Source organism: Polyergus mexicanus, unplaced genomic scaffold, assembly GCF_030449975.1.
Source record: "Polyergus mexicanus isolate NDT 795.1 unplaced genomic scaffold, iyPolMexi1.0 SCAF_14, whole genome shotgun sequence".
Classification (NCBI taxonomy): domain Eukaryota; kingdom Metazoa; phylum Arthropoda; class Insecta; order Hymenoptera; family Formicidae; genus Polyergus; species Polyergus mexicanus.
In genome coordinates, this window is record NW_027223334.1 from 1,408,356 (window position 1) to 1,423,660 (window position 15,305).

A 15,305-nucleotide genomic window follows, 5' to 3' on the forward strand; every position below is an offset into this window, starting at 1 on the left:
ATTACAGCGTGGATTAACCGTGCCGGTTGCCGGAGCCGTCTCGCCATGCACGTTCCAGCCAAGCGGGCCATGGGAAACGATTCTCGCTCGCTTAACGTACCGCTCGCCATCGTTACAGTCTTCGACCTCTCGCCCTGTATGTATCCTTATTCTAGCGCCATCGTCACGTGCACGGGCTCTCTCGGCTGTTACGGCACGACGCCCACGCGACCCCGCTCGAGAGCACGCATGCGTGTGCCGTTTGTGTTAGAGCGAGGAAAATAGGCTTTCGCAGCCTTGCCTTACAATTGTTTAATCCACTCGCCGCGCGCGCGCGCGATCATATTTATTTTCCTTCGCGTCCGGTTATCACCTGATTATGAGTTGAGCCAGATTTATGATTTGAGCTAAATAATTTCGGGTTATGATTCGAGAATGAGCAGTTCTAAATTATAATTACATAATACGGAAAAGAAGGAATTTGTTAAATGTCTTAAAAATAAGATTATGAGCTCAAGTAAAAATCTCGTAAAAAAAAAAAAAATTAAATAAAATAAAATAAAAATAATATATTTTTTTTTTATATATATAAAGGAAATTTTTCCAGCTCTTTCGGTGTTAATTAGGATTGACAGTATATTTTTATCGAGCTAGTCACATGTGCCGTTTGCGGTAGGCGATAGAAAGCAAATATCATCGATCTATCTTCCTTTCATATTTATTTTCCTTCGCGTCCGGCTATCAGCTGATTGCGAATTGAGCCACGTTTACGATTTGAGCTAAATAATTTCGAGTTATCGAGAATGACCAGTTCTAAATTATAGTTATATGATACAGAAAAGCAGGAATTTTTGTTAAACATAAAAATTTTGTTAAAAAAGAAATTTGTTAAAAACTAAAATTTTGTTATTTTTATTTTATTCGTTCAAAAAAAAAAAAAATTTTTTTTTTTTTTTAATGGAATAAAAATAATACAAAATTTTAATCTTTTTTTTCATACAGAGGTAAAATTTTTCTAGTTCCGTCAGTGTTAATACAAATTGACATTCGCTTGATAAAAAGCAAATATCATCGATAGGCAAAATGGAGAAGAGATAAAATGGATAATATATCGAATCGCGCGGGCAGACTGTCAATTATCTCATGACAGCCGTGTCGGTGTCTCTGGGCATTATCAGTCGTTACAAATCGTTACGAGTCCGTAGAGCGCATTTGCGGTGCCGCAAACTCCGGCCCTCTTTCTTGGGCGAGGCCCGCGCGCCGGTCGATGCAAAAAGAAAAGCAACATTCCGCGCAGGATTCCGCGTGAGGTGTACCGATCTCACGCGTGAAATCGCATCCACCGGTACGCATTATCTGCCGGCAGCGATCACGGCCGATCCGCGGTCTATTGATTTACGATCGCCGCGAATCGTAAAGCGGGCCCCGGCTTTCCCTGCGAAGACTTCATGCCAAAACTAATCGTCTAGGGGAGCGTAATAATATAGTTTTAATCCGTGCGATTCTATTGACAATAATTCGTGTTCGATATCACGATAAAATTCCGATCTCGCATAAATCTGTTTTTTTTTTTTTTTTTTTTTTATTCGAACAATAAGTCTCACGAGCGTTATAGGTAGTCGGAAACGAGGTAATATCTCGTTCAGTTTTTAAAAATGCAAGTTTCGTAGAGTTGCGTCATTGCATCTCGAATTTGACACACGATAAAATTAGGTATACATTTATAGCGAGCGAGAATCACACGAGTTCTTTTCTTAGATCGTACGAATAAATTTTATGACAATTCTTTTCAAGCGCGAATAAAGTATGTGTAAATTTTATTTCTGTCGCACTATTTTCGTATATCCTATCTCGAAGACGACAAAGTCAACAATTGTCATTCGTCGCTATGGAACAACGATACGCAAGGCCGTGTTGGAATCTTGTCGAAGCATTTTTCTGCCGTGGAAAAAAATACATCGTAATTCATTAAAATTCACGCAAGAATCGCGATAGGCGTCGATACAGGCTCCGAAAAAAGATTTTCCCCCAAAGTACCGCGCGTGTTTCATAAATTAATTATAATCAATTTGAAGAAGGGGAATGCGCCTCGTTTCGTTTGCACTGCCGTGCGATAAATTCTGCGATACACGAGCCATTTCTCGTATCGCGCCAACAATCTTATATCTCACGAGGTTCACGTCGCCTAGAGAAAAAGCGCGAAAACGCGAGACGCGAGTCGGATCGTGCATATTCTGGTTAGAAATAGGCGCGAGATCCGACAGACGGTGCGAGCCGTTTATTTCGATAATTCGCTCGTTAAAATACTGATCGAAAGAGATCCAGCAGCGCGATGCGGCAACAATTTACAGACAGACACCGTCTCTCTCGCCTTCTGTCGGCGCGCGCGAGATGACGCCGGAATTCTCTCTCTCTCTCTCTCTCTTCTCTCTACGAATAGAGAGAGAGAGAGAGAGAGAGAGAGGCGCTCGCTCGCATAAGCGAAATAGCTGGGCGAGGCGGCCGATTGGTTTCTTGGCACTATTCCCCTCGGCCCGCGAATCGTTCCTCATCCACGTCGCGGTAAAACCCGCTCATCCCCGTGTCCGGCGAAAGTCACGGGAATGGACGACACAATTGGACGAGCCTCCGCTTTTGTCTGCCTCCCGAACTGCCCTCTGCCCCCCCCCCCTCCCCCTCCCGCCGCTTCTCGTCCGGTTAATACGAACTTTGTTAAGAGCAGCGAGCCTCTCGATTCGTAATACGGCGAATCGGATCGATTATTGTTGAAATTGTCAAAAATATATATCTTATGTAATTTAGTACAAAGATTCGAGAACTATGGTTCGCAGGGTGGGCAGGATCTCGCGGATGGATATTTAAATAAGATCAACGAGAAATATTGCGATTATTCTGTTTCTTTGTCAAACGCTTTGTATCAATATAAGAGCCGCGCACTTAAAACTTTAAAATATCGCTCGACGATTTTTTTTTTTTTTTTTCTACTATAGAAAGCCACTCAATCGATTATTAATCCTGCAAAGGATTGAATATTTATACCTCTCTCGTACGTACGCGAGTCGCTTCGACACAATTACGCAATCTGCGATATCGGTTGCGAGCGCGAAGGACTGAATTATTATTAATGTCACCGCGACAGATTTCTCTATCGGCTAAGGAAAATAATTATCGATATCGCGGGCGCGTAGAGAGAGAGAGAGAGAGAGAGAGAGAGAGAGACTAATGATCGATACAAGATATCTCTCTCGCCGACCGGTCGCAACGTGAATTACTCGGCATTCCTGCGACGAGTCTGATGAAAGTCGTCAAAATTCGACCGGGAATTCGCGAATGTGACTGGGGGGTAGACGGACGGCATGCCGTTCGCGCTCGTTAGCCATTATTATGAGCTTAGCCGAATCACCATTTTCCTCGTCCGTCATCGTCGTTGTCCACGTTGTCGTATATATCGGGGGTTTCGCGCGACGAGTGAAAAGAGTTTACGATCGGGAATGATCGAACAATGAACAAGAGCGAGAGAGAGAGAGAGAGTGACGAATATTCGGTCCCGAGATACGGCGGTAATAACCTTCCCCCCTCCTCCTCCCTGGGACGGATGGGGTTCATTAAGCGCATTGTTGCGTCCCGAGGGCGAGTCTCGTCGCTCTCGCTCTCTCTACGATCCTCGCGCGCGCATTCCTCGTTCTCTCGCGCTGTTCTTGCAGGAAAGCGCGCCTTTGACCGACGGTATCCTCCCTACCCCTACATCGATCGAAGAGGTCACGACGACACCTGAATAGAGGATTTAAAAAAAACAAAAAAAAAAAAAAAAGGAACGCGCCTCTTTTTCGCGTGTGTTGGCGTTGACACGACACGCGAATTTTGAAAGGCGATGATGACTCGCGGGCCGCCCATCGAATAGACTTTATTACATTCAAACAGTTATAGATATTTTCAAAATTGTAAACGTATTACATGTGAATAGTATATTTTATTATTTAACGCTTTTATATGGGTGCGGATGGATTTTTGAAATCGACTGTTAAAGTTGCAAAAAACTTCGCAAAAAAAAAAAAAAAAAATCTATTTCATATATCCAGTTAAATGCGAGAGGTAAAGTTAATCGATTTATGAGAGCGACAAATATTTGTTGATCGCCAAGTGTGAAGTATAATTTGACGCGAGACGCCGCTTCATATTTGTAAATGTTATAGTAAAACAGCCGACTGCAATCGCGATTTTCGTGTCGTGGTAATAATGCTAGCGCGATGAGTTTGTTTGAAGTAAATAATTTTGCGGGAAGCGCAACGACAGAACGATGTTCGCAAACGCCCAAAGTAAACAACTGAAATAAATGACCTCCCGCATAATAATAAACGACGACACCATTATTCGCTTGTCCCCGGAGAGCCGGTGAAATGGAGCAAATGTACGACCGGTGTTATATATTTGTTCACACATATTCGTGAAACTAGTATGACCCCGAAGGAACGTATCGTCATTTATATCCTTTTATTGTTCCGAATTAATCGTTGCAAGATGTACGCGATCCGGAAAACGTTATCGACGATCTACAAACTCTGTCGCATCTTTAACGCCTCAATATCGAATATGTACATAAATCCGTCTAAAATTAGGAGAGGGAAGGAATATAATAGGGTATCTCTAATCAAATCTTGCAAAAAAATATTTTGATTTTCCAGATATTGTTCAAAATTCCAGGAAAAGATTTCTTTAGTGCAATTCGCTAAAATAACACTTTTTTTCCCGATGCTTTTCGTTCATTAAAAAGAAGAAAAAAAAAAGCCATTTAAGTTTCAATAGATTTAAAGATGTACTGAAAAAAAATTGAATAACTTTCGTTAAAATAAAAATTTTTGACTTGTGTAACATTTTCATTTTTTATAACTAAAAATAAAAATAAAAAATATTTTTATCGCACCTTCAATATTTCGTTAAGATATATGCGAATATATATAAACGGAGAGATAGACAAATATTTATAATATATTTTAAATACATAAATCACACACAACTTGGCTTATTGGCAGATTGCCTACCGTTTATGATATAAGAGTAAAATTGTCGAAGAAAGAGAATTTTTTAAAAAAATTTCCCGAGTCCCCAAAAAATTCCCCGACGATTCCATGTTTCTCCTAAGGAAACTAAGACAATCTGAATAAGATTCTCGAAAAATTCATCTAAACAATATCGCCGTTGATAATTGACGGAGTAACGGCGAGATAATCGAGGCTACACTAGTCGCCGCTGCCGCGTCGCTTTAATGATTATGTCATTCGCGAACGTAACAGGAGGTTGCACCCGGAGGTAGGAATTGCGGAGCGCGAGAGTAAATGCGCGTTACCCGACCGAGTAATTAATATTCCAACGAGCAGTTAATGACGTCCGTGCGTCGGCGGCGGCGACCGATTGAGCCCGGCATGTTCTCTCTCTCTCTCGAAAATTCGCTGACTCCTCGCGATTCATTTCAAGCCCAGGGTCGTAACGCACCGAGCCCAGAGCTCCCCCCTCCCCCTCCCCCCACTCTCCCCCCCGTTTCTCTCAGCCGAGAATTAAACGGCGCTCGCCTCCTTTGCTCCTTCGATTCGCCGACTCGCGCGCAAATTCGCACCAAAGAGCGCCCATCTTATTCCCTTCCTCTCCATTTCGTCATCGCACCTTTAATACCTTCCTCTGAAGTCACCGATTGCGACTCTTATTATTATATGTTTAATGCGTGCCAAAAAGGCCGTTTGTACTCGAAAATCAACAACGCAATCGGCTCCGCGAAAAGAGAGCGAAAAAAAAAAAAAATGAAAGGTATATTTATATTATATCATTATGGAAATGAAGGATATTGTGTTCGAAGATCATGATAAAATACATGGATTCGGGCTCGAGCATTTAATGATTGTTATACGTAAATTGAGCGAAGAAAAATATCGAATATTATTCGTAGAATGTCATACGCGTCTCTCTCGACGTACCAAGGATATCTCTGTTTTGTACGGCTAATGAGCGACTTTAGAAATACGAGCGAGCGACTTTTTAGGTCAAAGACAAAATTGACGGATGGTGAAAGTATTAATATCGAAAAGCCGCGCGGATCACATGCGGCGTAGAGATAAATAGAATCGAAGAATAGAGTACAAGAATACTTTCCGAGAATACTCTTGAAAGTCCGACGAGCGTAAAGGAATGTCTCAGGCATAACGTGTCTCGGATGTTTGGTAGTGCAGACCCCGTTTCGGAATTGGTTGCGTAACAGGTGACAGAAACGCGAATAGAAAAGAAGAGACCGAGCGCTTTGTGCCAATGCTAGATGTAGGCATAGTAGAAGATAAGGTCTCTTTCAAGATACAAAGGTATGTTTGATAAAAACTAGAATACCTTTTTTTGGTAATAGAATAACTTTGAATTTTATAAATGTGCGTAGAAAGAAAGAAAGAAAGAAATTTTAATAGAGAGAGAGAGAGAGAGAGAGAGAGAGAGAGAGAGAGAGACTGTCGCAAATAAAATTTCAATATTAATTATTACGTTTGATGGCCATCAAACATTTTTTTATTATTTAATAAAATATAATCAATTTTTTTTTTTTTTTATGGAGATTAAATCATTCCTCATCTGACCGTCTTTAAAAGATTAATAATGAGAATGCTACAAGAGGTAATAAATTTATATTTATTTGTTCCATCTGTTGATGAGACATGGGGAAGACTGATGCGAGGCTTCCGGCACAAAAAGAAATTCGGGACGGTGATCTTCCTCGAGACACGCGGAACGAGAAAAAGCCATTCCTATTCTCTCTCTCTCTCTCTCTCTCTCTCTCTGCTGTACAATTTTATTTCGTTTTTTTCCACGACAAATTTAATAGCGGCCCTTCTAACGGAGGCTGACGTACCTTATCGGTCCCGCCTGTACGCCCACGCGTCATCTGACAAATGCTCGAATAAAAAAGCATTCGTAGTCGTCAACAAACTCGTTGTACGGATACGGAAATAGAAAATTTCATCTTGTCTCATAGCCGCCGGTAGTGGCCTGTTAGACTCGTCCCGGGATTTTGAGAGAAATGGGACGGAGTATATTAGTGAATGAAGCAACATCGTTAGATGAGTTCTATGCTTTTCTTGAATAAAATGAATATCTTCAGCTCGTGTATTTACTCTTCGGATAACATTCTTTGGAAAACGTTAACTTTGCGTGAGAAACGCGTTATTAATTACGATTATTTTCTAATTCATAAATAATATATAAAAACTAAAAACTCACATAATATTCTTATAAATTTATTAATAAATTTAATTGATCTATTATTATTAAAAAAAAAATATATATATATATATGCCAATAGAGCAGCAAAAGCGCAAATATTTGAATATAGTACGTATAAGAGTGTCCGCCATTTTTCGGTTATTTGCGTTTACCCGCCGAGGAACATTTTGTTCCGCTCGATTAATCTCGGCGAGTCGCGCGTGTTTTGGATCCCTCTCGCACGTTTTATGCACGCTATTGCTCTATATTCGGAGCGTTATGTATCCGAAAGAAAATTGTATCTTCGCGACTTTCGTCGGAATTCAAGCGCCGATTCCGCTCGATCGCGCTCGAGCGGGTAACCGCGATCTTCGTGACACGCGGTGAAATTAACATTCCTTCGGGCTAAGATTTATAAGGATCGCGGTTTTTCTCTATTCCAAACTCAAGGACCGTCCGGGAATATCGTCTCAATTTCAAGAAATCTCTCCCTCAGCTTGTTTGCGGTTTTCCACAGCGTTCAAGGATGCGCCTTTCTAAACTTGCTACTGGAATACAGCGAGCGAGACACCAGCGGCGCGATCTTTTTTTCGTAAAACCTCGTCATTGAAGATACGAGGTGCGAATTCTGAATGGCTCGCGTGACGCGACCTGATGGCAAATATCGCGCCGCCAAATTTAACGAACTGATTAATCGTCGAAGGAGCTATTTCGCGACCAAAGGCGAAGGCGAGGCTCCGTGAGCGTTGGAGAGCGATAGAACATTTAAGAACGGACGTACGCGCATTCTCTCCTCGGAGTCATTACATGCCCCTTACGTAAGCGTTGTTATTTATCTTGGTGACGATCGCCAAAACATTCACGTTAAAATAATAACGCGGAGGCTGCCAATGGTCCGCGCGACAACGAAACGATTCCGACAGAAATCCTCACTTGCTACCTTGTTTAATATACTCCCGACTCCTTCTTCGATATCGGCATAGATCAATTTGCGGATCGTATTAGCAGCCAACAACTGTCAATTGAATTTGTTTTCCGCGGACTCGAGCCAAATATCGAACCTGTCCAATACTCCCATTCACACACTCATTACTACGCCGCATTTATTATTATACTAACGATAAGAAGAAAATGTATACAGAGTGGCCTCAAGCGTTTCGGTCATACTTTGAGATTTTTTAGGAGATTTAATTCTGAACAAAAGATTTCCCGGAGTCGAGAAATGCTTCCTTAAAAAGCTTGCGCTTTTTTCTCATTCTTATTCATTTTTTTTCTACTATTACAGTGCTATTTTAGTTTAGAAAGAAGGAATTATTTTATTTTTGTGAAAGAAAAAGATTTTTATTCTTTATCCTTATTAATTTTTTCCAAGAAAAATTTATCAAGTTTCATTTTCTTTTCACCTTTCGCTCTTCTTTTCATCCCTCTACAATGATCGGTTTAAACAATGTAGAAAAGCAAAATGTTTTTAGTGGAATAACAGGGCAAGATAAACGTTAAAAATTAATTAAGGCCAAAACAGCATAAATGAAGAGTATTTTTAAAAAGCTCTATTGTCGATAGTCGAAAAATCCTTTTTTTCTACATTCGAAACTGATTGTGTCAAAACCTACGGGACGTGCAATAATTTTGGCCTCATTTGAAAGATAATTTAACTATCTACAACTTTTGTTTTAAATAACCGTGATTTCAAAGATTTTTGGGCGCTAACTGTTTAAAGGAGCCTTTTTTCTCGACCCATGCTTATAGAAAACTTTTCGTTCGGAATTAAATCTCCTATAAAATCTCAACGTCTGGCCGGAACTTTGGGGCTGTAGAATAATTAAAAAAATTATTACAAACATGAGATATTTTTTTAATATAAAAAATTATTCTTAATTAAAAAAAAAAAAAAAAAGACAATTTTCCAAAATTTTTATAGAAGTAATAAAATTTTTTCAACGTTGTTTCATATTGTTTCGAATAATTCTCGTTAACGTGAAATATGATTCGCTAGGCAGAACATTTATGCAGTGCTGTATTAGAAATGCAACACGCCCATCTTCGAAGGAAGATGGACATGACGCGAGCGGACGCACGCGAACGGGATTGCATAACCCGTGATACCACGTCAAAAGATACACGCGAGCGGATGCGTAAATTTGTTTTCGCGACGAGCCGCGTTTCGATTCTCCGAGAGCCGACACGGGTGGCGATTTCGGACGGATGCGCGGCCGCGCATGACGAATCTTATTCTGATTTCGTTTCCCTCCGTGAGCCCGAGAGAGTCACACGTTCTCTTACCTGTGATACTGGCTTACTGGTTTACCGTGCCAGTTATTTCGTAACGCCACGGGAAAATCTCTCGCCGCCTTCGCAAAAACCTCGGGGCCGCTCGTTAAAATCGCGGAGTACTTTTCAAACCTATTACGAATTTTATCGGCATTCCGCGCCCGATGATTCATCAACCGCATCATCTTGCGGGTAATGAAGAGTAAAAAAGGTATCGAAACTTCCCGTGTCATCGGACGGATATATGAATATACGCCATGTAATTATATCGTGATTGCACATTGGAAAATTTGAATTCGACAAATAAACATACACCATGACAGTTGAATTACTATCGTTCTCGATCCTCGAGATACGAGCTTTTATATTTATATTATTATCTCTTGTTAAAATTAAGTTAAATTATTAATATCTCTTGTTGATTATTAAATTAAATTACTAAATATTTTCTAGAATTAAATTGCGAATGATGGCAGCGAAGACAAAAATTGAATGTTTATAAACAGATGAGAGAAACGCGAGTCGAAAGCTTCCGAAGCTTTTTCCTCTCGATAGCAACGGTAATTCGGGTTGGGTTCGACCGCGTTGCTGACCGGCCGCGTTGCTAGACCTAGGAGGGGGTTCTCCGAGGGATGCTGAAGAGGAAAACGGGAGGGAGTGAGACGTAAGAAGTCAAAGACGCAAATAGAACGCCCAAGTTAGCCTAACGGGTCTTGCTAGGCGGATCGAGAGGGAAGTTGGACCTGGCGCGCGTTTACCAACCACAACCGTCTCTTCGTCTGTCCATAGCTTTTCCCCTCCTCACCCCGCCGACACTTTTCGCGTTTGCCCACGTCCATTCGTTGCCCATGGTAGCGCGCGCGATCGAACGCGGGGGGCATCCGTTACAGATAAAAACTCACATACGCTAATCTGACAATTGGATATTTAAGTTGCTATAAAGATCAGGGGAAATTCATAAGAGATTAGAGATTATAGCGGAAGAGATCGCGGGCAAAATCGACCGTTACTCTTATCTTTACCATAAATTATATTCAAATAACAAGAATTTACAAAAAGACAAAATTGTCAGATGCGTTTTAAACATCAAGCACGAAACGAGCGAGTGGAAACGCATCTTGTCCTTTCTCTTTTCTCTCTTCTGCTTTAATATTTACTTTCCACCGTCGCTGGGATATCGCCCCGGAGATCTCTGTTACGGGGGAGCTAGAGCGACGACGGGTTTATGAAATCAGCGCGATTACCGCGCTTCTTCCTCGCCCGCAAATATAAGAGAGAAAGTCGAGCCGCTCGCACCCTCGTATTTCGGCGAATAAAGAAATCGTCGATCCGAGACTCTTCCATTTCTTTCGCGCCACCTGCCGCGCCGCATTTCATCGCGTCTAACAGATATCTAAATTCGGCCGCTGTCGTTCGGCCCATCGATCTTGTCCCCGGTCGACAGGCGGTTGCCGTAAAACGCGTAAACGAACGCGAAAATAGTTTGGTGTTGGTAGGAAAAAAAAAAGAGAGAGAGAGAGGATATATTCCCAGACCTCATTAATGCGTGGAGGAATGTCCCGTGGCTTGTATTTGCGTTATGAATAATTTCGTCGCGTCGCTATTTTCTTCCTCTCCTTTCCATGTAAATTGGAATTTTCAATTTATGACATAACTCGCGCGATGGGCGCGAGAAACGTCCGGGTTAGTACGTCCGAATGTCAGACGACTTGGGAATCTTCGGCGAGAGAAATTTTTTCGACGCGCGATAAATAAAATTCCACGCGTGGACGTTAAATTGAATTATTATACTCGGGTTTAAATTCGTCATTCGGTTCGATTTTCAATGAGCCGGGGAAACACCGTCATCCGTTATCGAGACGGTTGCACCTACGATAAAATTACCAAATATTCGCAGACTGATACGTTACGTTGAATTTTCTGATTCTCCGTCATCCAATGACGGAGACGGATGCAAAAGCGACAGCGGAGGCCAGTGTCGAATTTCAAATACTTCAAGACTCCATGAAGGCGTTACGCGTTGATGAAATCGTATGGGTTTTCATCCTGGATTTTCGCACCCGCGCGACTTTGACACGCGTCGCACAACAATCCGGCGGCGTTCGCGTCGCGTCGCGTAAAAATAGCGGGAATGGCATCGCGAAAAGAAATATTCCCGTAGATTTTCACGAGCGCGATCTCGTTACGGGGATTAAATAAAAATATTAGCCGCCACGCTCTCTCGGTGGCGCGCGGCAACGCGGCGCGCCGCAAAGTGAAATGTTTGCGCGAGTTTCTGCCCTTCCCCCATAACCTTCCCCCTTCCCAACGTCCCTTCCTTCTCCCGTACCCATCGCAACGCAGACGCGTGCGTAATCCTCGAACGCGTGTAGGTTCCCTCGAGGCCGACGCGTATCCGAGCATGCAGATGAGATCACGTCTCGGATACCGAAGAATCAGGAGCATTCGTAGGAGTAATTCGAAAATTCTATTCTGTATTCTTTACACGTTCCACGTTACGAACAGGAATCGCGAGATCGCGTTTCAAGACGCAATAGATTCTCTGTTTCCAGTGTGTTTCAAAAAATTATTTAAAACAAAATATTATCCCGCATGCACGATTTTTGACAAGTTATGGAATGTTGTAGAAATTGAATCTTAATGTCAAAAAATTCTTTATAAATCATATTTGTAATGTCTATTTAATTCCAACGATAATATTATAAATAATATATATATATAAATACAATTTACAGATGATGAATAAAATGATTTATTTGTAGGATATAAAATATATGTATATTACTTGAAAAATAACACGCTTAACGAACTTCGCTTCATAAATTGTTGCCGATATCAGCTCGTACGTTATGTATATTATCGTATCTCGCGGCTATGATACGAGCGGCGAAACGAATTCGAGGCAATCCGATAAGAAAGTACAAATTTACGTTCGTCGATGAGACGAGAGTTGTCGATGAGTTTCGTAATAGCATTTTTTTTTTTTTTTTTTTTTTTTTTACAAAGCGCCGTCGGAATAATGTCTTAATTGGCCGCCGCGAAGAGTTGTTTATCCATCGATCGGGAATGAACGAACGAACACGAGTGTATAAGTATTCGGTAGAGTCGTTTGCACTTTGTATCAAAAAGTTGTTCGCTCTCGCGTGATTATAAAGTCATGGCCACCACCCATATACAAAATTTACATACGAGACGTACGCGATGCTCGCTTTTTTGCGTCGCTTGTTGCGACGCTCGATGAAAACGCGCTCGGGTAATTAATAATCGCCGGATGGACGCTCGAAAATATCCTGATTTTCCAGGTATTTTGCTTCAAAAAATTCCAGATAAAGAAAATATTTTAGACTTTTTCATGTAATCTCCTAAAATAGATCTTTTTGTCGTGCGCGTTTTCTAATGATTTTCATAAAAAAAAAAAAAAAAAAAAAAGTCACTTCAATTTTAAATATTAAGTTTATAAATATGCTGGAAAAAAAAAACTGAATAGCTTTCGTTGGGATAAAAATTTTGAATTTGCGTAACATTTTTATTTCTATCACTAAAAATTAATAAAATTAATACGCACATTCAATATTTTTTTTAAAACCTTGAATATGTAAACGAAGAGAGAAAGATATATATTTATAATATATTTTAAATATAATTTACTTGGCTTGCCGATTGTTCATAATATAAGATAATCAAAAATTATCAAAGAGAAAAGAAAAAAAAATCCCCGAGTCCCAATAAAATTCCATGAAAATTCCCTAACGAAAAAATTCTTTGAAAATTCCAGTTTCTTCCAAGAAGTAAAATATCCTGTAAATGGGATTCGGATTCGTTTTCTGTAACTAAAAAATTCATGTGCGCGCCGCCGCCGCGACGGCGAGGAAATTACTTCGGCGGGGAAAGAAGCCCCTTGGAAGGAAATATTGCCTTCGCGCACTCTTCGCCTCGTCCAATTTTGCACGCTCTTGCCTCGCCTCGATCGCCTCGGCGGAACGACGGACGAACGCAGGGGAAGAACCCGTTCCGTTGATGTTTGTTCCGCAACGCTCGATAATGCGCTTAATCGTCCTCGAATTACTTTGCGAACGATCGATCGATCACCGTTTAACAAGCGAAACCTCGACTATACTCACGTACCCATTCGTTCTGCACGTATACACAGGCGATTGCAATCATTTCCGAAAATTTTAAAATATGCGATATCAATTGCTTTATCTATATATATATATGAAAAATTACAAATTTTTGCAACGATCTAAAAATATTTTTACAAAATTTAGTTTCACAAACAGTCAAATATATCATTATAAATTTCTTAGAATATTGACTAACCCATCTCGCATCTTATTTATTTTAAATTATCCGTAATTACACTGGTTCTTGGAGAAAATCTCACTCGATATCATAACATACTTTTTTAATACATATAACTAAACCGTCTACCATATCGACTTTACACTAGCATACCTGTCATAATTGAGAAATATTTCAACGACTTTAGCACCGATCCCAGACCTTGCTGCGAACTTGTGTTGGTGATAGTCGGGAAGCAACTAGCGAGCGAAATTACGGCAAGTCGAACGTTCGACGGAATGAGAGAGAAAAAAAAAAAAAAAACTTCCTCTCTCAACATCGTACTTAGCATCACTTTGTTTATAGTACGACGGCAATGTAAACATTGTCGCGTGCTCATAGATATTCGCCGATGAAATATGTTTAATATTGAACGTTTTAAAACAGGTTCAAGCCCTGAAGAAGAGTCTGTAATACGCGAATTTGCCGAGCGAGTGTTCGCCAATTGAGAGAGAATCGACGGAATAATCGTTGGCCTTACTAGTGTCGTGCTCGCGATATCGCACTTATCGATAGGTGAGAGAAGTAGAACGATATCTAAAAGTAACGGAAAGTCACGAAGGGAAAGAGGAAGAGGCTAACGATAATAAGCGACTCGATAAGTAAAGCAGGGACGGGGGAACTTTACGAATCTCGTTACGCGGTCGATTTCGTATCGAAAGTGTTCGTCTCGTTTCTCGCTGTTACACGAAAATTGCATCGTAACGATTTCGCGCCGTTTGCCGAGTAATTAACTTGCTATTTATGCCGCGAAACCGACATTGACTCGATAAGAAAAATTATTACGCAAAATCTGAAAAAAAAAAAAATGACCAAATGTCAAGTAAATATTTGCATTCGTCCCTCTTTTTTTTACGATAAATATAATCATCCTCGACAAAAAAAAAATATATTTTAAATTAATGTTGATTTAGTACGAAATATTTTTGAAGAAACTTAATATTTAGCGATACACTATGAGAATATATGAATGACGGAAAATACTTGTAGTAATATATCGAGTGACGAAAAAGGGGCGTTATTCGTTGCCGGCGCTTAAAGGCACAAAAGGGGTAGAAAGGCGTCGCTTTACATAGCATTTGCCAACGTCTGGCCATGCCGGGAATGGCAGAGGGGAGACCTTCTGCCTTTATACCGGCTAATACTTTGGACGGAAATATCCGTAATGCAAGGACAAGCAGGCGGCGGCGGCTCTAGCTCAGCCGCTCGCATTGAACGCGAAATATTCGAGCCAAAGCTTTCCAAGCCGAGCGAGATAAGCGACCCTCGTAATTGAATTCGAATAGAATTCGATAAGCGAGTGCGTAAAGTCGATCCACGTTTGTAAATTTTTCATCTAGAGAAAATGAACGCGAATTTCAGTCGAAGAATCACGCGCGATCGTGTTAAGCCATCTCCTAAATGCGTAATTAACTCCACGTGACGCGACTTTACATTCTCCCCGCTGATTAATAGCGCACCATCCGCGCGTGAAATCGAACAAA

At 40.9% G+C, this 15,305-nt stretch overlaps 1 protein-coding gene across 5 annotated transcripts in view; it reads right to left on the reverse strand.

Annotated features, from left to right (window-relative positions):
• The window catches only part of LOC138939197 (myocardin-related transcription factor A), a 180,030-nt gene that overhangs the window by 134,048 nt on the left and 30,677 nt on the right, over nt 1-15,305 (reverse strand). The window contains exon 1 of one of the 5 annotated variants that reach the window (XM_070306807.1): nt 13,936-14,056. The exons of the other annotated variants lie outside the window; for them this stretch is intronic. Within the exon in view, the coding sequence (XP_070162908.1) occupies nt 13,936-13,942 (7 nt within the window). The 5' untranslated portion in view covers nt 13,943-14,056. Of the gene's footprint in view, nt 1-13,935; nt 14,057-15,305 lie in introns of those variants that run through there. 5 annotated transcript variants of the gene reach the window in all.